Source organism: Anas acuta, chromosome 1 (assembly GCF_963932015.1).
Source record: "Anas acuta chromosome 1, bAnaAcu1.1, whole genome shotgun sequence".
Classification (NCBI taxonomy): Eukaryota; Metazoa; Chordata; class Aves; order Anseriformes; family Anatidae; genus Anas; species Anas acuta.
Window position 1 is genome coordinate 80,039,159 of NC_088979.1, and position 27,293 is coordinate 80,066,451.

At 37.4% G+C, this 27,293-nt stretch overlaps 1 protein-coding gene across 2 annotated transcripts in view; it reads right to left on the minus strand.

Annotated features, from left to right (window-relative positions):
* MAP3K15 (mitogen-activated protein kinase kinase kinase 15) overlaps positions 1–27,293 on the minus strand; it is an 82,456-nt gene that overhangs the window by 5,687 nt on the left and 49,476 nt on the right. For both annotated transcript variants that reach the window (XM_068684198.1, XM_068684207.1), the window contains 15 exons: positions 25,563–25,733; positions 24,421–24,533; positions 23,275–23,434; positions 22,501–22,651; positions 21,978–22,085; positions 20,614–20,663; positions 18,053–18,148; positions 16,380–16,467; positions 12,812–12,945; positions 12,116–12,243; positions 10,530–10,660; positions 10,145–10,250; positions 5,609–5,766; positions 3,055–3,238; positions 480–657 (listed from right to left, as the gene is read on the minus strand). In XM_068684198.1, coding sequence (XP_068540299.1) covers positions 480–657; positions 3,055–3,238; positions 5,609–5,766; positions 10,145–10,250; positions 10,530–10,660; positions 12,116–12,243; positions 12,812–12,945; positions 16,380–16,467; positions 18,053–18,148; positions 20,614–20,663; positions 21,978–22,085; positions 22,501–22,651; positions 23,275–23,434; positions 24,421–24,533; positions 25,563–25,733 — 1,956 coding nt within the window. The remainder of the gene's footprint in view (positions 1–479; positions 658–3,054; positions 3,239–5,608; positions 5,767–10,144; positions 10,251–10,529; positions 10,661–12,115; positions 12,244–12,811; positions 12,946–16,379; positions 16,468–18,052; positions 18,149–20,613; positions 20,664–21,977; positions 22,086–22,500; positions 22,652–23,274; positions 23,435–24,420; positions 24,534–25,562; positions 25,734–27,293) is intronic.

Below are 27,293 nucleotides of genomic sequence, written 5' to 3' on the forward strand. Positions count from 1 at the left end.
CACTGCTCATCTCACTCTGCTGAGAAGCTGGTGCCAGCATCACCCAGCACTGGTTCAGTTTTGGGGAGGGAAGCTGAAAATCTCTGACTGAGGATAATTATTCATTTTTCCTGGCCCCACACTCTAACATACTCATTTGAAAGTACTGTTTTCTGCTGTCTGATCAGCAGAACTACCAAAAAAAAAAAAGGAAAGGGGCAATTCCTTCACTCACTCCTGAATCCATATCCACTTGCTCAGTAGGAAGACTAACAATTATAGGGGAAAAAAAAGTACACAAATACATGGAAACATTAAGGAGAAAAAATAATTTTTCATTAGTTAAATATAAGCCATATTTAAGTTAACTGATAACTTGCCTCTGCAACTCACCTGCTTAGTGAAGTTGCTAAGTGAAAAAACTTGCCTTCAGATAAAATATAACATGAATCAAATCCACACAATTGTCATAGGTGTCAAGTGAAAAGAAAATGTTTTACCTCAGTAAGTGGGAGATGGGATGCTTTACGTGAATCTCTGAAATGGATCTCTTTGGCCTTTCAAAAAACATGTCGTGCTGTACATCAGAGTCTGGTGAAACGGAGCCATGCTCGCTGCTGCTGCTGCCAGCCTGCTCTCCGTGGATGGGCAGCGGGAGGGATGTGTTGCGATTGTAATCTACGAACAGACATTATAAATATGTAATGCAGCCAGGCAGGAAAGGGCAATGTGCTTAAAGCAGCTGTGATCATCTGCAGTGATACCGAGGCCTCATTTTGCAGAATGGCTGAGGGAGAGATAACGTGGATAGAAAGCAGCAATACAACTAAATCATTACATGCATAAGTAACAAAAGGTACAAATTAAATTCTGGATGAAATATGAAGGTCATTTTGTTACCCTCTCTTGCACACATACATCCACTCCCCCTTGGTGCTATTCCCACAGAGGGTACAACTGAATATACAGATGTTTCACGAGCCTGTCTCGATCCAGCCGGGTACCACCAGCTGCTCCACCACAGCTGGACCTCTAAGCAGAGAGCACTTTGATACCCGGCCCCCCTCCTGCCTCAGCTCTGCCTGACGGTGCTAATGGACATATCTGCTCCCTCTCTGACACTCAAGGCATCAGCTTTGTTCACATTTCCCGCTGCCCTCAGTAAGGAGTCTCTGTTTTGGGAGTAGCCTGAAGGAAATCTCTTGTCCGACTCCTATTCATCTTGAAAGAAAGAAGGGGGGAAAAAAAAAAAAACAGATACTGAGAGCTTGTTATAATCCTGATTGCCAAGTTGCAGCTGCATGATAAGAAAGTAAGGAAGTTCTGTCAACTCAGAGCACTCATGTGTGAAGCTAAAATTTTGTGAACATTTCACAATGACTTGTGTGGAGAAGCAAGGAGCCAGGAGAGGAGGAGAGCTAGAAGTTAAAAGTTGTTCAGAAAGCTCTGACACACTCCAGAGTAAATGGTAGATGTTCAAACAGCTGAGGTTAAAGCATCGCAGAAATGAAACAACGTATGTCGCTCTGTGAGACCTGGTTCAAGGCTTCTCAGCAGTATGGAAAATTGAAAGTTGTCATGCCAAGAGTAAGAGATTTGATGCAGGCTGATTTTATCAGCAGAAAGAAAAAAGAAAAAGAAAAAAAGAAAGAAAAAAAAATAGAAAAAAAAAATAGAGCGGATGGAAAGCTGGGAGCAAAGATGTGGAAATCGGTAGTGAGGAAAATGGCAGAGGGGGAAGACAACGTGACCTGCAGCAGCGTGACCTGCTTTGTGCTCCCAAGCTCCCCATGGAGATGTCGGCAGCAGCCAGCATGGCTTTCCTCCACTCGGTGCAGCAAAACACGCATTCAGCTGCAGCCATGTTGTGTTTCTCTTTCCTCACCCAAGAAGCAGTTTTTGTGGCATTTGCCCTCTCTGCTCACATCCCTGGGCAATGCTGAGCTTGCTTCTTGCTGCAGCCCAGGGCTTGCACCCTGCAGCACCAGCTCCTCAGGCCACCCGAAGGAGTCCCATAACCTCACCAACGAGAGGAGGAAGAAAGGAGGAAAGCAGGAGGAAGGAAGGGGTGGAGAAGACAGCAGGAAGGGCAGGCAGCATCCTTTCTAATGCCTCACAATTGCCCCAGAAATGTCCTCAGCCAAGGGCTGAAAAGACCATTGCAGTGGGGCAGAAGGCTGCCACCCTGCCAATAGCTCCTAGCAGAGCAGTGAACCACGAGGGACTGCAGTTCTTTTCACCCACTGCCCCTCAGGACAAGAGGAGATGCCCATTGCCTTGCTGAATCCAGCTCAGCGAGGTGTTATAAATTCTTTGCTCGTTTTTCCCCTTACAATCCCATTCCTTTTCTCTCAAAAGCTCCCTGCCAAGGGGAAAAGCGATCAAAAAGGGAAGTGATTCAGTTTGCACTGGGAGTACATGCGTGTGTGTGTGTGTGCAGACAGCGAAAAGATCAATGGTTTTGCTTGTTTTTAAATGGACGGTTCCTTCAAATGCTTGGGATTTATTTGGCAGGTCTGTATTAAGAATTGCTTATCATTAAGAAAGTGGCTGATACACTGCGGGAGTGGGGGGACACAAGCTAAGTGGATAAAACAAATCAACCCCCAGAACAGATACTTCATTGCATTTCCAAGTTACATATCAAGTCTGAAAATGCTGAGCCATGTTGACACCTGACAGACAAATTTTCGGGTGCCAAGGACCTCCTCTATAAAACCCAGATCTCTGAAATGTACATCATTGTGAATCTAAAATGTAGAGCTGCTTTGGAAATTCTTTACTGAACGTCATTTTTCTAATTTCAATTTACTATAAATGGGCCATTTATTTTTGGTGGAAGGAAGAACGTGGCTGGGAGTTTTCAGCAAGAAAAAATGCAAAATAAGCAAGACGCCAAAATTAAACAATTCTCACAAAATACATGTAATTACAAATCACAGGCACTTTCAACTGTTGAGTTCCTGCTGATTTCTTGGCACAAGAGAAGTCTGTAGTAAAATGAAGTGCTTAATGGCTCCAATCTTTTATATAACCCTTAATAACGTTGTTGACTTGCATTTGACTGATAATTACCTGAAGGCTTGAATGCAATTCTGCTTTTCTTGCCCTTGTTTACTTGTTTCAGGAAGTAATCTCTGAGCAAATCAGATGCTGTAACACGCTTACAAGGATCGGGTTCAAAACAGAGCAAAATAAAGGCCCTTGCTTCAGTGGACAGCGATTCTGGAATTTCAGGATGAATCTTAAACATCCCAACCTGCAAGTAAAACACAAATGCAAATTATTTTAACCAAACTGCAAGGAGAGCACGGGCCAAAGCTTTCTTAGTATGACCTGTCACAACCTCAGTGACTGCAAATGGGAAAAGCAGAGGTCCAGGTACCCACACAGCAGTGAAGTGACGAGGTTCTGATCCCGTGTTACTTCATTGTAAACACGGCCTGGATGCCCTCTGTGTTACACAAACGTCAAGGTACAGATGTACCCAACCATCTACCTCCAGACATTCTCGGGACTTGGACATTATCCACACCAAGTGCTTAAGATGCTGCTTCTCACCCTAGCCAAGTGTTGTCCCTCTTGAGGTAGCACACGCTTCCCATCACCCCACTGCAGTGTTGTCTCTCAGTTGCTGATCTCCTCCAGCACATTTGTGCCCTGGAACAGGAATAACTTCCTCCTTTAGTGCCAACTGCCTTGCTGCCTGGGCTTGCACCTGTTCTGCTCCAGCTGCTGCCAAATTTCCTTGTACAAATGCTGACAACGACCTTGCCAGACCTTGTCACCACCCCAGGCACTTTGGGCCAGATGTCTTCTGCAGGCATTCAGTGTCAGGTAATGAAAATCACATGATGCCCAAAGGTTTATCGACACATACACACCCTACAAAGTAATGAAAAATGTACTTGTCCAGGTTGCTCCCTAGTGATTTCTCCAGCTCCTTCACTGCCTTCTTGCTCTAATGCCAACCTCATGTAAATGTCTCGAGGTGCGAGCTGTGTAGTGCATGCACTGTATGGCAGGTGTCTGTCTTGTAGACTCAGCATCTTTACGTAAAGCAGGTGCTGGAGACCAAGCAGAAAGATAGAGGCCACAAGGGAGATAGTAGCCCAGCAGTTAAACAAGTGCCAGCAGCTTGCTAAAATGAACATTTGTTTAAATAATCTCATTATACAGCTGCGCTAACATGCTGGGGCACTTACGCTCTTACAATAGTGGTTCTGCTTCAATGCAAGCTGAAGCAAAAAAATGCTGAGCAGTGCAAGCAAGCTGCACTTGCTTTCAAGTGACAGTGCAGAATGTAAAATGCTGATAATGCATTAAGCCATTCCAAACCAGAATGCTAAGCACATTCAAAACTCATTATATCCTGACCAAGAACTGCAGGTAACTCTTTTAAATAGATGCAACTTGCTAACCTCTGCAATTAAATTGATGTATTTAATAAATAATTAAATTTATGTAGTGCCCTGCTGGGCACATCCATAGTTGGATCTATGCATCTACCCTTCCCGATGAAGCATTTTTATCTGATTTGCAAAGTCCCATGTACATTTTGGACGGTGCTTTATAAATGTGGTATAGAGTTTCACCATTTCAAAATGCCAGCCCAGCAAGACTTTTGCTTCGGGCACAGAGAGACGAGAGCCAGCTGCTCGCTGGGCTGTGACGACTCCTCTTGACATGCCCTTCTGCGTGGTCAGCTCCTCTTTGTGCACTCGGGAGGCAGGCTCACGCAGCCAGCTTCAGCTATGTCACAAGCTGATGGCACTGTGGTGCCAGGTGCCCTTAAACACTTAAACAAAAGCCAGAACAGTCCATTACACTGCTGGAACAACTATGTCAAAAACTGTAACTATCCCTTTCCTTCCCTTTTAGCTTTGGTGCATGGGACAACCCACAGGCCTAGTATGAAGCACGGTGAATTGCAGCCCCAGCTTACTATCCATATTGATAAATTTTTGATTTTGCTACCATGGCAGCAGTAATAATTTACACTAATGTTCACACTGTGACTTTTAACTGCATACCAAGGAAAAGCCACTTAACAATATCCATAATTTAAAGTAGTTTGCTAGGTTTAGGAGATAATATATTGCCCATTGTAAGAAATCCTGGAAAATTAGACCACCCTCTTCCACCAGAGCTTTCTATCACCTTGCAGAGACTGGGCCTTTGAAAGATATGGCAAACAGACCCTCTGGGAGGAAGGCTTACAAAAAAAGACTTAAAGCAGCAGCAAGAACTTGGTTGTCATAATTGGAGACTCTGGTTGCCAAGAAGGAAATCATTAATCAAGAGTAGGAGATGACAGAAGTAAGAAGTTAGACAATATTAGTTTTCATAAATCTTCACTCATCTTTCAGGTTGCTGCTCTGAGTCATGACCTATTTCCAACACAAAAATGAATTATTGCCCCCTAGAGCAACACAACTTTGAGCAGAGAATCCTTCAGACGGAATTAAGAATACAGGACAGACCGTGGCTTTGTGCAAAACAGTCCATATAAGAAAAGGTTACTACCAATTAATATTAAACAATTAAAGTAGTAGTTGAAAATTCATAAACTGGGCAGTAAAAAAAAGAAAAGAAAAAAAAAAGAAGAAAAAAAAGAGAAAGTACTTACTTTGAACATTGCTGCTTGAGGCTCCCCTAGCTCATGAAATGGAGGTTTGCCTGTTGCCATTTCAATAATGGTACAACCCAGTGACCAGATATCAGCTGGTGCACCGTATCCTCGTGGTCCTTTATCAATGATTTCTGGAGCCATGTACTGCAATGTTCCTAGGCAGGACAAAAAGGACTGTCAAGTTTTATGTTCTTCATTTTTTAATAAAGAGAATAAACACACCACTAAGCAATACAAAAAATGTCAAATTCTGCCTCGGTGCAGGACAGCATCTTGTGATAGAGATGGAAGGCCTGAAGATGGGATCTTTAAGAGTAAGACAGCTACTGCTAGAGAGAAGAAAGCTGGAAGAAAAACAACTTCATGGGGAAAAAATACAGTTCTATACTGGAAAGTAGAAGTATAACAGAAAGAATGCAAATGGCCTGGTGGTTAGAAGTGTTAGAAGTGGGGAAATGTCATTTTTCTGTTAAACTAGGGACATGCACAGCTCTAATTATCATTGTTTTGTAAGCACGGTCTGTTCTCAGAAAGCTGTGTTGTGGTGCTTTCTTAGAAGCAGGGGCAAACGTCTTCAGGAAAAACTTGTGTGAAATTCTTGGCCACTGACATCATACCGTGATCTCAAAGCATCAGCACTGGTAGGAAACAGCTCCTCCAGAGTCAAATGGGCCCCTGAAAATATGCCCACACAAGCAGTAGAAGACTTGCTTTGGGAAACTAATTAGAGGTTCCCAACCTTGTGAAGTGCCTCTGGAAAGACAGCCACAAGACACAATGAAAGAACTGAAAAGAAACGGAAAGAACTGAAAGCCTGAAACAACGGGACAAGCAGAAGGGGTAAACATGCTTGCTTTTTACAAATTTTTCAAAAATAAAATTTGTCAGTTTTTCACTATAAACAGAATAAGATGTAATTTCATTCATTGTAATATACAAACCGCATGATAGGTATTTTTAGGGTGATAATTATTAGTAATATTTGCTTTGATAGTAATTTCTTTTCATACTGGCAATTCACAGGTCTCTATTTCAATGTAGGTGTAATTTGTTTTTCCTATCAGAGAATTTGTTCTTTAATATTACTGGTGAAGCAAGATTTAGTCAATAAGGACTTAGTAGCTTAAAAACAAATCAACATCTGCAGGAAATACCTGTAATGATGATGATAAGGCAAAACTACATAATGCAAATAAGGTAAAATCTCAACAACAACAAATCCCTATGTGTCCAAGCAGTTACTCAACTTAATGTTTTTTTTGAAACATACAATACCCTCACAAGTAGATGAATATATTTTTTCTGCAAAGAAAAAGGTCTCATAAAAATAAAGGAGTTGGGACAGTACCACCAAAGGAAAAATATCTGGAAAAAAATATTGGTATTGCAAACTAGGGATAGGGAATTTCAAAAACTTAGTTTATAAAGCTTATTTTGTACATGTAAGATGATACAGATAAAACTTTTTTTCATTGTTTTTTGAATCTGATTTTTTATACAAAGAGAATACTGGTTGTAATCAAGGTATTATCAATTATATGATAACTACAAAAATAAAGGAACCCATCAAAAATTGCAGTTCAAAGAAGTCTTTTTGATATCCTTGGGATTTTTGACATCCAGAGAGAGAAAAAAAAAAAAAAAAAAAGAAAAATCTATTGAAACTTCTAAAGTTATACATGTTGGTAAAATAAGGCCCTGCAGTTGGCTGTTAATGGAGGAATCGGAATGTCTCCAAAGTTTGCTTTTAGACAATCTGACTGTAAAACCAGTTATAATACTGATAAACAAAAAACAGTAAATAAATGGAACCAAGTCTGGAATCACTGATACTCAGTCACATATTAAACCAGCTAACAAGAGAATTTTACAAGAAGTCACCCACACTACCAAAGGAAACCTATAAACACCCTCCTTGTTTCAAACACTAGAGTATTTTTTCCACATTAATTCCTGCTGGATCTTTTATAACATCTTTAAATTAAATTATTTTTCTACTTAAGAAAGCAATGAAATTACACTGTGGTAAAGCTGTGAACAATTAAGTAAAGGACGTCTGGTGAAGATAAAAGGGATGGGGTATTAGTATGCTCATTAAACATGATTGCTGTAGAACAACAGTTCAAGCCACGGCTTTGCCTTCAGGCTGAATGTCTTGAATGGAGGAATATAATGTTTAAACCACAAGAAGTCTGACCCTTGAATCATCTGGATTGTATTGCAAAATGCCTGAAATCTGTAAAGTTTATGTACTGAGTATAGGCACTGGAATGTGCTGCCCAGGGAAGTGGTGGAGTCACCATCCCTGGATGTCTTTAAAAGATGTTTAGATGTAGAGCTCAGTGATATGGTTTAGTGGAGGACTTGTTAGTGTCAGGTCAGATGTTGGACTGGGTGATCTTGGAGGTCTCTTTCAACCTAGATAATTCTGTGAATTAAGAAACTTTAAAAAAAAAAAAAAAAAGATCACGAGAACTTTTAAGCCCTTCCTGGCCATATCTCCCTGCCTACTCATTTTAAATCCAAACTGAGAACTTAAGTAAAACATTTCTTCTTATGGTAAATTACCCTCTAAGGCACAAGCAGGACAGCAAACATACAGGAGAACAAAGAAGAGTCCAAAGAGTCCTCACTGTATTACAGTGTGGTGACTTTCCATTAGATACCATGTCTCCATGTATCACCACTAACAGCAATCCGTTGCTGAAAATCCACTCAAGAGTACATAAAACACAGGCAAGGACACAGTGATTTTCCTCTAGTGTCTGCCACAGCCATAATAGTAATCAGCCACCGTGACTTCCAGGGCCAAAATTAACTTTTGGATCATTGTTTTTAATAACCACAAAAGGATCTTCTGCCATGACTTCATCTTTTGCCTTACTGAACCCCTTTATATACTTATAGTCCCCACAATATCCTGTAGAAATGAGAAGCGCTGTGCTGCTATACACCACACCACTTGGTAGTGAACCTCTTTCCCATGGAGTATACCTTCATGGAACCAGTCTAAAAATAATGGCAAAGACAGATGTTGCAGGCAAAAACTGAAAATATTCTTTTCTGGATATCTGTATGCATTTGAGAATCATTCATCCCATTGCATAAGGAAGATTATTCATTAAAAATATATTTGTTAAATAAGTAGGTTGAAAAATATGATGGAACTTCTTAAAGAAATGCTTCAGAAGCCAGCGCTTAACCAGCTATTGTCATTTCTCTGTTGCAACAGCTATGAGCTGAAGAGATTGCTTCTCACAGCTCTTCACTGTAAACAAAACATTCAAATGCTGCATTTGTGATTCCAAGCTGTACAAATAACATGTATTTATTCTCTTTAAAGGACTCCTAATATACCTTGATTCTAATTAGAATCATTAAACCTTTGCAGAAATTCATTCAAATTCATTTCAAATGTCTTCTCCCAATAAGATGTTGATCTTATCAGGCAGATGACATGTGTCTTGTTAAGATTAGGACGTAATTTTAGGCCAATTTCCAATTCACAAGCTTTCCTAATAACTTAATTTTCTAAACAGTTTTTTACTTATCTTTTCAGAACATTCATAATTTTATGGTCATGGCTTCCTTTGTAAGAAAGCTGGAGGAACTGCAGAACTACCACCAGACAGATAAAAAGAAGCCTTGGTTGTTTTCTTCTATCTTCCACAGGATGTCTGTGTCAATGGATCATTTTCCATTCTTAAATTGCAGGCCAATAACAGACTTGTGATTTGTGGTACTAGCTTACACTTATGGACACATCACAAGAGGAAACATCATGTTACTTTTATTTTCCACTAATAAGTGAATTTAGTATGTGACCATTTTGTCATTTTTTCAGTCTGGAATTTCAGCTGTTACTCAGCAAGTTTTGTTTTCCTGGAATGTTGCAAGCTTTTGCTATTTTGTTGTGTAAGGAAACTTTTCTCTAATATGCCTGCCTACTATTTTCATCTAAACAGCTCTTTCCTGGTGATAACACCACATGGGCCAGTTGGCTGGGTTTTAAATTTAATATCTCAAAACTGAAAGTACTTGAAAGCTTGTGTTTGGTTTGCTGCACATTTAGGCAGGCTTTAAAAAAAATAAAAAATAAAAAATAAAAAATAAAAAATAAAAAATAAAAATAAAAAATAAAAGCGTGCATGCATGAGTTACTGCTACAAGGATTATTAAATGAAAAAATTGTTTTACTCCAGTGTTTCCAGATGTATTTGCAACAGGTCAACTGCTACTGAATGAAAAACACTTAGAATAAACACTACTACCACATCACATTTAAGTAATTTATTAAAATTAATAAATAAAAGGAACTAAGTAACGTTAATAAAGAAGAAAGATAGACTGTGTTTGTGGTGATCACTCTTCCATTCACTTTTCTCTGAAAATAAAGAGACCTAATCCTATTTTCACCACAAATTCAAAGAGCACCTTGGCTCGAACTCCAAAGCTATCCTGGATCCAGACCTAGATCCTAAGGAAGAATTTCCACTAAGAACACCCTTACAAACTCTGTTCAACCAGTCTTACCTGTAAATGTTTCAGTGCATGGATTGATTCCTGCCAGCCGTTTGGAAGTACCAAAATCAGAGATCTTTACCACGCCACTGTAGGTGTTCACCAGAACATTGTCCCCCTGTGGTTTGGATGAGAGAGAGAGGAGAGGGCATAGGGTGGAGGGGTTGGGTGAGACACGAGTACAGATTCCAAATCAAAATCTCAGTACTCCTACAGGTTTGTGGTTATCTTTGTAATATACCTGTCTGCAAAGGAATTTTCCAAGAGCACCAGGGAGGAGTTGTTTTATTCTTTTCTTTTAAGCTTCCATGAAATACTATCAGAAATTCTACTTCAGCTTAGAGTAAAACTAACCGAAGTAAATAAAATGAAGAGCAAACAAGAGAAGAAAATTTACCTTTATATCTCTGTGTACAATCTGGTTCTCATGGAGATACTTAAGGCCTTCCAGAATCTGCTTGGTGTAAAATTTAATTGTGGGTTCTTTCATTGGGCCCCACTTAGATCTCAGGAGAGCCGAGAGGCTGCCTACATGATTTAAGAAGAAAGTGTAGCAAGATAGCAAAACCCCAAGATTAATATTAAACATTTAAGGCCAGATTAAGCTTAATTTAAGCACTGACTTCTGAAAATATTTAAGACAGAGGAAAGAATGTTCCTCAAAACAACCAACTAATGGACAGTCAGAGTAAGAGACAGGTCATCTACAATTCCCCTACCTGTAACGTATCTAATCTTTTCTTAAATAACTTTAAATAAGTTTAATTGTGAAGCAAAATAAACAGTCTTTCTACATCTGTCCATATTAAACTAAGTGCAGCGGTCTACTTTGTGCCAGAAAAACTCAGATAAAGGGATTTTTAAGTCTACACCAACAGCTCTCTAAACTGAGGTTAGCTGAAAGAATCTTGCATAATCTGAACATCTGGTTTCTTTTTAAGACTGGTTGCAGAGTTCAAAATAACAGAATTGGTTCCATGATATCCTGACATTAGCAACTAATCACAGCACACTCCACTGTGCATATATTAATAGGGTGGGGAGAAAAAAGGTAGGTAAACAGCAACAGCTGATATTTTTAACAAGTGTAGAAAAACAAGTCTAAGTGTTGATTTAAGCTCATCGTATCAGCATGTCATACATGTCAAAGTGTCAAAGCTAAACAGGAAAAAAAATCAAAGCTTTTAGGTGAGAAGGTCACACGATTTCAAAAAACAACTTCCTATCCTGAATGCCCCAGGTTAATTTATTTACACTTTGAACCTGGTGTTTGGATCTTCCATAGGAAACCTGCGGTTGTTTTTTTGTTTGTTTGTTTTGTTTGTTTTTTGTTTTCCCTGTTTTTCTTATTTCTGTTTTGATTTTGCAAATTACATTCTTACAAGAACTCATCTTGACATATGCTCAACATTGAACAGCAAATAGCAAAAGAGAGGTGGGAGAATAACCTAGGGAGAATATAGAGGGACTTCACATCTAAAAATGTATAAAAGACTTGTGGAACAAAACTGGAATTTATGATCAATGGAAGCATACCACTTTTATCTCCAATTCGTCTAAGAAAAAGCAGTGTTTGGATGCAGCAGGTAGAAAATAATATTCAGTTTGCTCAATCAGAATTACTGCTCAACTGAAAGCTATCTTAAAAGTTCCATTTTTCATCTAGGTGTTCAGGCTAAAAGGAATGTACAGCTTAAATGCCACTATTTTATCACAAGCGTATTGGACACCAAACATTAAGTGACTTTTTTTTAAAGACCCTTCTCTAGATTTTTAATATTACAGGAGGGGGAGAGGGTACTTGGACTTGTATGCTTCAAATCTCTGCTTTACATGCAAAGAATGCCACTGGTAGTTAACATCTCAATAGAAAAGCCAATCACAGTGCACAAACCCATTAAGTGTACATTTTGCCTTCCACTAAGTTTAACATCCCAACTGCTTTTGGTTTCTTTGAGGGACTAAGCTCAGAATGATACAGACCTCCTGGCACCTGCTCCATAAAAATCTTAATGTAACCATCTTCTGAAACAGATCCAAGATACTGGACAATGTTCCGATGCTTTAAATATTTATGCAGTGCTATCTCTTCGTGAAGAGGTTGAGAATATCTGTTGAAAACAAATAATCAAAAAATAACACACACACACAAAACAAGGAGTAACTCATGATATGGGAAAAGGTTCTAGGCTATGGTTAAATGCTCTTTTGCAAACAATGGGTTTTAGGGGTATTGATCCAATTCTCAGTAAATTCGCAGTCTTCCATGACATTCAAAATGCAGTGTGACTGGCTGCCTACTGAGGAGTACAGAGGTAGATCTCAGAGGAACCTAGGAGGAGAAACATGCCCTCAAAGAATGTATTTACACATACGTCTCTTCTGCATCATTCTGTAGTACCAGCTTTGCCTTGGAAACTCCTTTTATCCTTTTCCTCCTCCGTGAAAACAGTACAAATGAGATAAAACTGCAACTTTAAAAATGAATTATTTTTTTCTAAAGTCGTCATTCTCACAAGGGTACTGTTGAATACCAGAAGGAAATAAAAATTGCATGCTTGTTTACTGGGATATTATAAACTAACTACATAGAAATACTTGTTATGAAGAACAAAAATTTCAGCAAACAACTACAGCTTTGTTAGCAATGCGTATATATGGCAATTAGCTTGCTCTTACCTGCTGTCTCTCTCAGGTATTTCTTTGATGGCTATTCGGACCTGATTGCTAAGGTCTCTTCCAGCATAGACTATTCCATAAGTACCTTTTCCTAGAACTACCCTCTCACCATTCTCATCGTAATCGTATTCATACTGCAAGCAGAAAAGATAAACAAAGTAGTACACAAATTTTAATTAATAATGTAAGATTACAGAGAGCTTTAGCAGTTATTTACTACTCTGAGTACAGTGCAGAGTAGTTACTGCAGTACAGTTGTAGAAGGTTACCCACCAGCCTGGTGCATTATACAGCTTTCAAAATTCCCATGTTACTTGCTCTATAAAACAATCTTCCCTAACCAACTTCCAAATGCATTCACCCAAACAAGGAACACAGCTGTAAACAAAATTCAATGAAACAATGCTATCAAAAGACAGCTCAGATGTCATATCTGAGAACTGCTGACAGAGCCCTCAGAACATGTAAATGTATGGAACATATGTATGAAATCTATGGTTAAAAAAATAAATAAAATTGACATTCTTATTATGCCAATTTGGATGGACACTGTTTTAAGACCCTATATACTCATTTGAGCTTAGCTACAGCAAAATTCATTTCTGACATTCCCCTAATTATGAAGTTTTCTCCAAAAGAAAAAAAGACCAAAAAAAAAAAAAAAGCCCATCTCCTGAAAGGGTAATTAAATGCCAGGGTTTCCACAGACTTTTTCTACCTCCCCAAGTCCAGAAGGATGACCCATATAGGAAAACTGCATATTGTCTTCTGTGGCTGTATGTGAGTTCCCTATCCAGAAATCTTTTTAAATGGCAGGTAACCTTGAGATCTAACACCTTGAAGTGAAGGAAACACTTTTTTGCTATGTGAGTGATAAAGAGGCTGTGGGGTCTCCCTCCTCGGAGATCTTCAAAAGCCACCTGGAGATGGGCCTGGGCAGCCTGCTCTGGGTGTCCCTGCTTGGGCAGGGCTTGGAGCAGGTGAGCCCAGAGGGCCCTGCCATCCCTAACCTTCCTGTGATTCTGTGAAGCACCTTCCAAATCTGCTTTGCAGTACTGGTATTGCAATGTCCTTGAGTCACTGAAATTCCCTCTCTCTTCTCAGAAAACATGCTATGTTTCAGGCCACTACATGGAAGGAGCTGAAGAAAAACTGTCATTTATCCTAACAACATACTCTGCTCATTGGAACTAAAATTAAGTTAGCATAGCTTTAGCACAGTTTCATTTTCCATGTTTCAGCACTTCATGGTTCATAACGTTATCTTGGTGTATGATAGGCACAACTGACCCAAAACACCATATGTAAAATTTGTCAAGTTCTTTGGTAGTAGCATATCCATCTTTCACAGCTATCATATGACATAAAACTGTGCAGAAAAAAGACAGCAGTCACATTGCAGAATTTAAGATTGACAGCAATCCTATCTGCAACAGACTAATCCAATGCCAACTCTATAATTACTGTAGAGAAGCCTATGTTCTCTAATCTGGGACATGATACATGAAAATTATTGAGATTCGTAGTTCAGTGCTAGTTGGCAGACATTTTAATAGACTATATACATTAGATGTCATTTGACATTTGCCTCCTCTCCAGCAGCCACAAAAAATTTGAACAAATCATTGCTCATTCCAAAAGTCTGAGTATGTGAACAGCATTGGGGTACAGCAGGGACTCTGAAAGTGATAAGAACTTCTTCAATCTCAATATCCAGAAACAAATATCCTAAGGTAGAAAGAACTGCCAAACACACTCACCTTCCAAATCCTTTTTATTTGTAGAACTAAACTGAGTTGCTTTCAAAGAACACTGCAATGTAAAATATACATCCCCTCGGGACATTTTCACAGGAATTCTAAATGAAATCAGGTCTTCTTCCCCCAAATTGTGCTCAAGGTTATTTTTTCCCTTCCTCAAATACTAACAGCTGTTTTAATAACGGTAAGAATTTCTGATTTATCTGTGCTTGTCAAGACCACCAAGAACATACAAAGCTGTATTTTCCATGTGGTATCTTTTTAAAAGTAAGATCTCAGGTTGCAGAAAGGCATTAGGAGACTTAAACTAATCCTCCTCTGCATACCTTGATTTCTGTCATAATTTCCTGACCTAAGACAGTAAGAACAAGGTGATAATTCTGAAAACATCAAGACATATAAAATGATTCAGCTTAAGGATCTAAAATTTATTTCTCTAGTGATTTCTCCATATGTCATTGATTGATGCAGGATTGTCTCCTGCTGTGCATTCACAAGTGCTTTTCCCAGTTCAGTTTTTAAGACTCAAGCCATGGTGAACTCCCTTCCTCTGAGAAATTATTATACAGCTGAATAGACTGTGGTGTTTGGAGGCTTTCCCGCTATTAGCGAAGCTCACAACTATGTAATGTAATATGTCAAGAGTTGGACTTGATGATCCTTAAGGGTCCCTTCCAACTCAGGATATTCTATGATTCTATATAGTCTTTCTGATCCTATAGTATCTGATCCACAGATGTATGTATCAAGATGGACTTAACAGATGTGTGTATCTTGTCCTTTTCACTTGAGAACTCTCTGATCATTATACATACATTTTAGTGCAAAAACTCTTCTTCTCCACAGTATGTAATTAGATTCAACAGTACAGTAGAGGGCCATCTGGTTTCTTGATCCTCTTCTGAAGCCTCAGCTACTACAAACAGTTCACCATTGTAAAGGCTCTGAATTGTAAACAAAAAACTATTGCTGGAATAGGAAAGTCAGAAAGATACCTAGCTCAAACAAACCACAGCAGGGCTTTTACACTTATCAGTTGGATTGACTGCATTTTCTTGACCGCAAATTAAAAGGTAGAACCTACTTTTTCTGGTGGGTTTTCAGAGTTTAGTGCAAACAGAAGCACAGAGTAATTGCTGCTACAGATGCAAACATCTGTATGGAGGTGAAAAGTTTGTCTTAGGAAGATTCACCTACCGTAACCTGAGCCTACCTAAGAGCTAACTAATCCTTTCCAAGTTTTTTTCTCTGTAATGATTATAAAGAAAGGCTACATCAGCTAGGTTCCTAGCATGTACATTTCAGTGATGAATCAAAAGCACAATCTAATCCTAAATATCTCAAATAACTGTGACACAAAAAGCCTGTCAAATGAACTTACCTGGAGTTGTAATAGTATCAGATATTGGTTAGAAAAAACAAAGTCCCTTTGCTAAATGTCTTCTTCCTTGAATTTATTTCGTTTTGTATCTTTTTTATCCACTTGAGCCACCTGATATAGATGATTCTTATCCATAGATTGTTTGCAGTGTAAATACAATATCAGTAAAACACGTCTTCTGGGATTTATGGTTTACAGTGCTAATGTAGTTACATTCATTTAATTAAATTCTCATTTCATTAAAAACAAGTGTTTTTTTTTCACATGAATGCAGCTCTTGTATATAAACAGTTTGTAAGAGTTGAAATTTCATATGTAATAAAGGAATTTAAATTTTATTTATTATTTTTCCAGTACGCCAATATGAAAGTACACAGGAACTGGAGAAAATGTCTCAAAGTTATTAGATCTTTTATTTTTGACATACCTCCAATGTGTCTCCATCTATTTCCCCTTCTAGTTCCAAAGTACTGCCAACTGCATCCGACAAAATTTCCTTCACCAACCCACAGAATCTAAAAGAGCAATAAATAGCACAGGATCAAAGAAAGATATCCTTTCAGGAAGAGATTAAACAGATTCTTCACAACGTGGGCTTTACGTACAAGCAAATAAACAAACTGAATAACGTATTCAGACATGGGCTTTTTTCATTATTTACTTTTGCCATACTTAAAATGAGGAAGAACATCAAGTACACTTTGAAAAGCTTAACTATTTATAAAATTTTATTTGATATATCAGAATCTTTTTTTTTTTTTTATCGTAATTGCATATTAAAACCTTGGTACATCCAACAAATATTTTTGCTGTACACTTTCATGGAAGGTGTTTAATACGGCCTTGTCTTTACAAATGTAACTAGGGAAAAAGTTAAGATACTCAAAAATTAAGTATTGATTTTCACTGATTCAGTGCAGTAGTGCATTCATGACATTACATTTGGTGGTTCTTTTTCTGGGTTGTGATGAGAATTCTATTACTTTCAGCTTAATTTAAATGTTCCCATGGACTTTGGTTGCAAGTATCATTCCATACTATTTCTGAAAATCGGATTTGGTCATTCTAGACAGGCATCTAGAAAGACAACAACACAAAGCAAGTAACATTTTGAAAAACAAAATTTTAACTGATTTCATCTAGTTCTCTGGGATGGAAAACCTTAAGCACAAGACCACGTTTTCCTGTAGTCCCTTGTGTGAACTGCTAACTCTTGTTTTGTTTTCCAAATTCCATAACAAATGGTTAGAAATCATTAAAAGTGAACATTAGACATTCATTACACCTGTTTCATTGACTAACAGAGACACATTTCTGGGACAGACTCCTGCTGAGCACTTAAAAAGGCATAAAAAAAAGTGACAATGCTTCACAAACTGTGATGCCAAATTAACGAACAGGTAAAAATAACGTTGGTATTTCCTATCTTTTAAGCTCTGCACACCATAGAGTTAATAATTTTCTTTAATCTTAATTTATTCTGTGTAATACATAATAATTATTGTAAGAAAAGTAAATATACAATCAATCCTCAAATACTGGGTATTAACAGATTGCTCCTACTTCATTCAGAAGGCCCATATGCCAAACATTAGTCCCCAGAAAGAATCCGGTTTGTAAAGATTTAGGTCTGAGAAATTCAGTTAGCATTCCTACTGTTCAGAGGCAATATAATGATTATCAGAAAATATCTGAACGCATGGCAAACCATAACAGGTATCCATGACACAACACAAGCTCGAATTTCCAGTACATCTAGTTGTTCTTACCTAAATCAAACTGAACAGGCACATAAGGGAATCTAAATCAATGTAGTCCCTTAAGTGACATGGCCAAGAGACAGAAAAAATGGATAATAGCTATAAATCAGAATAAGCTATTTTAACTTAAACTGACCAGAACCAGCTGTAATGGGACATTGCTCTCATAATCTTATATATTACTGAATTTAGTTCATTGATTTTTAATCAAGAAAAATAAATTAAGAAAGTAAAAGAAAACAATTATTTTCTTGAGCAAAATTGTCAGCTTTCATCCTTTACTAAACTAATTATATTCAGGACAGACTTTGCATGCAATACCCATACAAATGGAACTCACCTACTACATTGGTTTTCTGTAGAAAAGTAGATTTGAAAATCATCAGAGTTGTCATGGACATAAAGAAAACAACATCGTTCATCGAACTTGGAAATACTGTAAAAATTAACATTAAAAAGGGATTATTTTGGATGTAACCATTAGAAGAAACAGAGCAAGGAGAAAGTGTTTGTTTGTTTTTATTAAGAACTCTTAACAGACTTCTTTTTCATAGTTCATGACTTCAGAGAGGCTGTTTACAATTATATTTGTTTTCACTACATTTAGATATTGTGAATTTATTTGTATATCCTAGAGTCTAAATTCCTACCCACAGTTTGCTGAATAACTTAGCTACTGCTTATTTTGGTAAAATACTGATTTATCTGAAGTGTTTTCAGGTTTCTTTGTTGCTCTTCTCCCCTTCCATTTTTACACAGTTCCATCGGGTTTCTTGGTATTTTCCTATACCTCTATGGAAAGTGAATCACTTTGACACCAATCCAGCTATCAGGAAAGCTTTTCTTTTAAGCCTGACAAATATTTCATATTTTTATACTTCCATTACTCTTATAGTAAGACTGAACAGCAAAATACAGTGTAGCAGATCGTTCACATTATATATTCTTATGGCCTTAATGGTAAGAAACAAGTTGACCAATATTTACTCCAAACTGTAGCAATAATTCTGACAAAGTGATTATTTATTGCATATTGTGTCTTTCCAGTGTTATATCTAGCCCATCTAAATGCATTGAAGCTAAAAGCGAAGAGGCCATAAAACATAATATCAATATGAAAATAAATCTAGGAATGAACCTCTTATAATTCCAAACACTTCAGTATCATTCTGCATAAATACCAAGTTATGATTGCTAAGGTACTGTCATTATTTTTGTGCATAAAATGAATAAAATAATTTGATTCTTTCCTGATCTGACTAATCAAACTCTTTCAGATCTTTCCCAACCTGTGTTAAGCCAGTTAAAATACATGACAATAGACTATAGTAAAGGTGCATAATGTTGTAAGACCAATTTGCTGTAGCATTGTTTGGGGCTACAATGACTTGTTCCAAAAAAATTAGAATTTTGCCAGAAGATTTTTTTTCAGAAATATTTGAAAATATACTATGTCATTCTGTAACTTGGTTCTGATATAGCAATTCCTAGTCTAGCAAGGCAGATTAGCACATACCTGACCTGAGAACTAAGTGGCAAAGCAAGATGATCCTTCCATGAACAAATACAGGATAGACAAGACAGTAACTAAATACTTTATTATAAACAGTGTTATATGTGCAGTATGTAAGATGAACTGGGTAGCATAAATACAACATCAGGGTTTAGACGGAGTATAAGTTAATCAAAACCACAACCTTTTTTTTTTACACTAAAATAAATGCAATTTCAAAATTATTACGATTGTAAGCTGTCATATACAAAGCAAACATTCAGATCCACTAAATATAAAAGGATTGCTTCTTTAAACTTTGTAATCCCCAGGAGAGATTAAGAATCAAAGCAAATGAATTGCTTGTCTCCCTTTAATGAGTAGTTATCTTTCTCAGACATGATTAATTTGTGTGATGTGTTGACTGAAGGTGATTAATGTGTTACAGAAATGTTATGCTGAGTTATGCTCAGTCAGCTCCACAGTCTTTAATAATGGTAACTTCACATCCACTCACACTGCACTGCAGTAGCAAAATAAAACATCACAAATAGCGAAGGTATGGTAGAACCTATGTCCAAATCCCCAATTACAGGCTTTCATAGCAATTACCACTAACCATATTCAGATATCTTTCATTAAGCTAATTAGCTTAAGAATGGTATTCAAGTTCACAGAAGACAAACTTGGGACTTATTTAAATTTAAATATTTAAATTTAGGTGCTTATTGTCAAAACTGAGGCCCAGAAAAACTCTGCTTTGAGAACTACAGAACTCATTAAGTATGTAAATTTATGCTTGTACTTCAGTTATAAAGTTTTTCCAGCACTTAAGCTTATGCACTTACATAAGTGGACCGAGCCAAGAGCTATTTATGTCCCTGGAAAGGACTGACCCACCAACACAGTGACTCACAAACTCAAGCAGAAGGCAAAGGCCCATCTCATGTTCCATGTGCTTAAAGTTACTCCGGTTCTAAGCTACAGCCTGCAAAATGCGGACAGAGAACAAGAACACCATAGGCACAGCCAGGCTGTACAGGTAGGTTTCATTTTGTTTTCTCTCCTGATTCACTCTAATTTTTCTGCCAGCAAAGTAGCCCAACTTTGGAAAATGTATAAAAGCTTAGCTCAAGTTTAAAAAAGCAACTACGTAATTGAAAATAGGAACTCTACAAGAGACTACAGAGACACAAATTAGATGAGTATTCTTATGAGAAACATACAGCTCTGACCATGCATGGAAAGGCAAACCCTTCTCTGTTGACATTTCAAGCCAGGCTGGACAGAAGAAACTTTTATACTAGGTAATCTCTGCAAAGCAGAGATTTAAGGCAGAATTCAGATTTCCCACTTAAGGAAAACATAAAACATACATTAAAAAAAAAACTGTTTTCAGACATACCAACCTTATTCCCCTTATGGAAGAAGCTGTAAAATTCCATTCATGAATCTGTTTCTGTGAAGAACAAAGCTGTATCAGATTAATACAGACACTGTTTAAACTTAATATTGAAAACAAAGTCAGCATGGTGAGCAAAATAAAGTTTTTCTAGCATATCTCTTCCATTCTTTCTTCCTTCTTTCCTTTCTTCTTTTCTTCAACTTGCACATGAGATTGATATATAGGTCAGAGAAAGACCATATGTTGCTGTTTCACTTATTTGAAGAAAAATGAATACAAACAGTGCAGGATGAAAGTAATGGGAAAATTTCTCATGCAAAATTAAATTTGAATAACAAAACTTGAAGTACAATTTACCAAACATTATGTTTTGACTCAAGCCATCATTTTTTCATGTAAAGCAGACTAAGACCTACTCTTATCTAGTCTCAGAGGGAAAGAAAACTTCATACTTCTTCCTAAAAGGTATTGAGCCAACAGGTATGGCTCAGGTAGCATGCATGGAGCAAAACAAAGGAAGGACAATTTATGCCTAGGAATATAGCCCTCCATAAATCTCCAGTTAAATCTCCAGTAGCTGCATTATATTTAGCATCACCAAATATCGACCAAGAATTTGTTCCATAAAGCATAGTTATGTCACGTTACATTCACTCAAAGCAGTAAGTAGTATGTTATTCTTGAAAAGACATTCACAGATCCTGGTAACTATATGATTGTTGCTCTAATATGCCTCTCTTCCATGCTTTGTCTCTCCACATTTTTAGTCTATCCTCCACCTCCATTGTTCTGACATTAAGGGGTGGTCAAATACTTTCCAATGTGAAACTGAAATTCTTTCAAATTCTTAAGAGATTATACTGTTCATACTTTTTTCCTAATCTTGTAATCTCCAATAATTCAAGACACCAAATATTTAATCTCTTGACATTTATTTGTCCTAGGCTGCCATTTTTTTCTAGTTTCTAATATTATAACTATTGAAACTTTAAAAATTCTAAAGAAGTCTTTAAAAAAATCTACACAGTACTGGTCTTTAATTTTATCTAGCTTTGAGCTCCATTCCAATAAAAACACATGATTCTAATGAGAAATATGAGAAAAACAAATAACCCAAGCACTTCTAAGAGTCACAGTCAAGTGACTCAGGTCAAAAGCACCTGAGTTCTAATCCTAATACTTCCCTTTTTCTTTTCCTTGTGAAAAGTCAATTTTCACATTGACACAAGAAAGAAATTGAGACTTGTGTTTCTCAGAAACATAGCAGACTTTAAATGACTATAAAGCACTCCAAAAATCTACATGTGAAAAAGTGACTTAATCACAATGAATCAGAATACATGAAATGCATCTGCTGGTAGTTTTTACCATTTCAGTGGGAGAGACGTGCCACAAAGAAAGAGATCTTTCATCTGCTTCATTGTTGATTGAAACATATGCAGGCTGGTATACTTTAGTTGGTTCTATCACCAAAACCTGGAGAGAGATAACATTTTTCCTTAATAAAACAGGAGCCAGTACACGACAGCATATTTAGAAACAAAACTAATGCTCTGGTATAGACAATGCATAATCACAAAGGCCTAAAAAATTTCCAGGGGGAAAGAAAAAGAGAAGGCAGGGCAGGAAAAGATTGTGTTCCTGTGTACAGCTAAACAGTATGATAATTATTTATGTTAGGAGACTTTGAAGTATTTCTTAGAATGATTTTAGGGTGCTGGGTTAAATGTTTTTTAAAAATGAAAGATTAACTGAATATAGGAGTTTTGTTCATGCAATGAAATAACAGACAGTTAAGCATGTAATTATTGTGTTTAGAGTCTTCCAATTCTGGTTATATCCTATCCAGAAACATAAGACAAAGAAAATTTGTTTGGACATAACATCTTACTGGAAATCTCAGTCCATTAGTTGTTTCTTTCGTTGCCTCAAAAATTATATCTAGCCAGAAAGTCAATCTTTCTTGTCTAGGAGAATGTTCTATGGTGAGTTTCTTGAAACGCTGAATTAACATCAGATTCTGAACTAATGATTTCAAGTACCTAGAATGTATTGAATTAGTGAGTTAACAGAGAGAAAACAGAATTTGACTAGATTCTAAGAACACTTAACTGGCTTACACAATGAAAAAAATTAATTTCAAATGTAATCCAAAGCAAAATTAAATGTACTCTAAAAGCTACCATGATGGAAATGTTTGTGCTGATTTTTACATATTTCTGGAAGAATAGCTAATTTAGTCTAGAATTCGAGGCATAAACTCATTTGGACATTCATGAACAACATCTTATTGCAAAAAGGTACAGTTACATGAGTAGTTACATGGTGGTTAGACAAGATATTATGAGCTAGAAGATGGCAGAGGACAGAACAACAGCTATCTAAACTGAAAAGCACTGTTTAACAAGGAACTATCACTAATTTCTAAGTTCTTTACTATAAAACACACTTGAATGGGATCTAAAAACAACAATGATAGTTAATTTCTTACAATTTCCCTTCCTCATACTTTCTTTCCCAGAATAAAAGAACAGAGTATGAAGTCAGAGTTACAAAAAATCCGAGATGGAAAAATCCAATTAAGTTATCCAAGCGTCTACAAAACGGTTTTACTTTTTGTATTTCCCAGAGCTGGGTACTTGCGCTATAGCCTTCTACTACATACCATACTGGAGGTTTCAGCTTAAAAAGTTTCTCTGCTGCTTGTACTGCTTTACTAACATCGTTAGCCAGCATGCTCACACTGAAGAATTGTCCCACGTCCCAGTAATTGTTCATTTTTTCTAGGCTTCCTTTTCTTCCCAGTAAGCTGTTTAGTCGTACACCTGTAAAATTTCAATTGAAACATTTTCTATCAGTAAAATACTGATAAATCTATCAGCAAAAGTCTAATAAGACTTCAGCAATAGTGATAAAAATAGTGATTGGTGATTCAGCATTAATGATAAAAACAAAGAGGTACAAGGGTCCACCACACAATATTGCTCAGTACAGACGCTAAGCCAGAAAATAACAATCCCAATATGGTTCAAACAGCCAGAACTCCCACCACACGTGGTGCTGAAATATCTCTTGTGCTGTTGTATTGGGTTTACGTGGCAAGGTTTTGGTAGCAGGGGTTCTGCAGGGGTGGCCTCTGTGAAGAGTCCAGCAGCTGCACCATGTCAGATAAAGGCCAGTTTCAGCCAGCTCCAGAAGGGATCTGCCTCTGCTGAGCTGAACCAATAAGTGATGTTGGTTGTGCCTCTGGGAGAGCAGAATTCAGAAAAAGAAAAGCAAAAATAATACCGTGGCACAATAGCAGCTGGGAGAGCGAGGAGTGAGAAGCAGCCCTGCAGCCCCCAGGTGAGTGCAGCAGGAGGGCAGGAGGTGCTGCAGAGAGGCAGCAGCAGTTCCCCTGCAGCCTGTGGAGAGGCCCCTGGTGGAGCAGGCTGTCCCCCTGCAGCCCATGGGTCCCACATGGAGCAGATCTCCACGCTGCAGCCCCCCCATGGGTGGAGGAGCCCCCGGTGGAGCAGGTGGATGTGGCCTGGAGGAGGCTGCGGCACATGGAAAGCCCCATGGATGGAGGGGAAGGTGTTTGTAGTTTGCTTTTAGTTTCTCACTGGTCTTGCTTTTCAGGAATAGGTAATAAATTACATTAAACTCCATATGTTGAGACTGTTCTATCCATGATTATAATTGTGGAGTAATCTCCCTGTCCATATCTCAACCCTTGAGCCCTTTTCATTGTATTTTCTATAAACATTTTTTTTTCTGCATAAAGAGAGGGTCAGAAAATATGTCTGTTGCAGTGTGTTTGGATGCCTACCTATTTTTCTCAGTTCCATTGAGCTTTCAAATTGTTGTCCTGCAACAAGTAGCAAAACTGCAAGGTTAATTCCAGAATACAGAGTTGACTGGAGTTCAAATCCTTTGCGATACCTGCAGAGAAAAGTCAGAGCTCACATCTCACTGCACAAGAGAACAGAAATAGTGCAAAGTTTTGGTATCTCTTTTAAGCTATTTATTTACTGGAAGGACTTTATGGCTAGTTAGTTCCTATGACACCTTAAAAAGAGCACTTGGAATAAAGCAGCTCTTTGTCTTAAGTGAGAAAGAAAAACTTGCTTAGTATTATGACCTGCCATCTTCTGTAATTTTGCGAAAATAAAACTTAAACTGGTTACTGCAAAATTCTTAAATGCAATAGAACGCAATTTCTGTTCATATGAGAAAAGCAATAAAAGTGTTAGTTCAAGTTTTACAAAAAGGCTCCTAGTCCTTTGTTTTAAAGCTTTATATTCATTAGAAGTAACTGAGATACAACTGACAAAGGCTGAATACATGCCACTAGGTGATGTAGCATCAAGAGATTGATCTGAAGTCTGTAAATTCACTACCACCCATCCACGTTGCACTAATCACATTGAGGTGATTTGGGGGAAAAATGAGAGAAACAGAGACAGACAGATATTTTTACAATTACAATTCAAACCCACATTGCTCGTTTTTTTGTACTCAGCAGTAGCTTGTATGATTATATAAACAAACACACAAACAGTATGATAGTGAGAGCATGTCTTAAGAAAATTCATAATGTAGTTCATCAATATTGTTCCTTATACACAGGTAGATCTTTGCATTTCCTAGGGCTCCAAGGTGGAAACCATCCTTGCACAGAGGACCAGTGTAAGTCCCATGACCTCACTTGCACTTCATTTTGGCCTTGAAGCAGATTAATTGTCTATTTTTTCTGCAAAACAGTGGGTATATCACTCTATATTCATAATAGTCTACAAAGAGAAGCAAGGAAATGTATCCAAATATCTGGTGCTTAGTAAATCATTTACTCAAATTGGGCTATTAAAAACAAGGAAACAAAGAACATTTGAATTTCTAATTCATACAGCTTTTCATAACCATAAAAGTCTGAAGAAGTTTTTAAACACATATATATTTTTTTTCTGTTACCATTCAATGGCATGATCTCGACTATTGGTATCTTTACAGTCAGAATCGAGAAACATATCCTTGTAGATCCTCCCACATAAGCAAAACATATCTGGAGCAGGGTGATCACATGTCTGCAGGACTTGAAGCATGACTTGCAGTGCCTTCTCCCTGTCACCCGCATTATTTCTTCTGAAATCAAATACAAAGAATAAAATAAATGAGTTCAGATCTGAAACAGCAACTGCAAGGTAATACAATAATATTATCCCCGTCTATCTTATAAGCACATCCATCATTGCTATATAAAGATTTTACTTTATTTACACTGATATATGAGTGTTGGTTCGTTGATAAAAACAAATGTATTATTTTTTCATGGGACACTACTTCTAGCTCAGCTAAGAACTGATTTAAGCTCAGAATTCCTCTGTGAGAAAAAGTGTCATCTCACTTGATTCTTCCCTGTGTAAGTAGGCAGACTCTGCTGATATTCCAGTAAGAAACAATGTTTGTTTAAGTGATTGTTTCTGAAAATGCTGATGATTTGCAGAAGTCTGGCTAATAGCTCACTGAGCTGTGAGTGGGATTTGTATTCTTGAATCCAGAGGATCCAGAATCAGTATTTGACAATACTGACCGAGTACAGGAGAAGCCAGGTCAATTCCACTTCAGACAAAAGAGTGGTAGAGATTAATATGAGGACTTAGAACTACAAGAAAAATAAAAGGGCAAAATGTATTTGTATTTTTTTCTTAAATAAAATTCTTCAGTTTGGAGAAAAAATGAAAAAAAAAACAGCTGTCATAAAGCTTGTATGTGGTCAAATATATATCAATCTCATGAGTAAGAAAAAAACAGTGATTAAATATATTTTCAGTTCCTTATTATTATTGAACAGAACACAATAATTTTTACCTCACTTTACCCTGCTGGTTTTGTAAGTTTAGAATTTACTTTTTACTGCAAAATGTCACTTAGAACAAACCAAAATGTTTATTTCCAAGTGTAAAGCAAACACAGCTTCAGAGCTTAATAGCCTCTCCAAGACATTTTTTAATCACTCAAGAGATTTAAAATATTTACCAACCCCCTTTCAGAGCAGTTTACAATTTCCTGATCCCTACCTAGGTATCCAGGAACAGGCTTACAAGTACTATGATTACTTTGTCAGCAGTATCAGTAGGAGATAACAGTTTCGGGTGAATCTAGTATTTGCAGACCCTGAAAGGATTAATATGTTCTGTAAAATGTCTCAGTTTCTTAGGTAACCAGCTGATATAACAAAACCAATAACCACACATCTGCAGGAAAACAACAACAATAAAAACAGGCTGCTGTGCACGTTAGGTGATGGAGAACATTTAATAAGATTAAAGAGATTTGTAGCTACCTGTGCAGGCTTTATCCTGCCGTTAGTGTCAGAGGCGTAGAGTAAACTTTCACAGCAAGGACTTGCATATTTTTGGAGCATTATTTTCTTCAGATCAACTGTTGTTCTGAAATTAATACTGGTCTTCTCTAATGAGCACACAAGGAGAAATTTGGTATCTTCTTTTAGTTTTACATGAAATGAAATTTAGAAGTGTGGGGGTAAAATCCATGGCATTTGTCAAAAGCTTTATACAAACCTCTTCTGAACTAACCAGAGCCTCCGAGCCAGATATCATTGTTGTTAAGATGAACAGAGAAAACTGGGTAAATGAAGTTTAGAACAAAATTGGGCCCTAAAATGCAATTCCAACAGTTCCT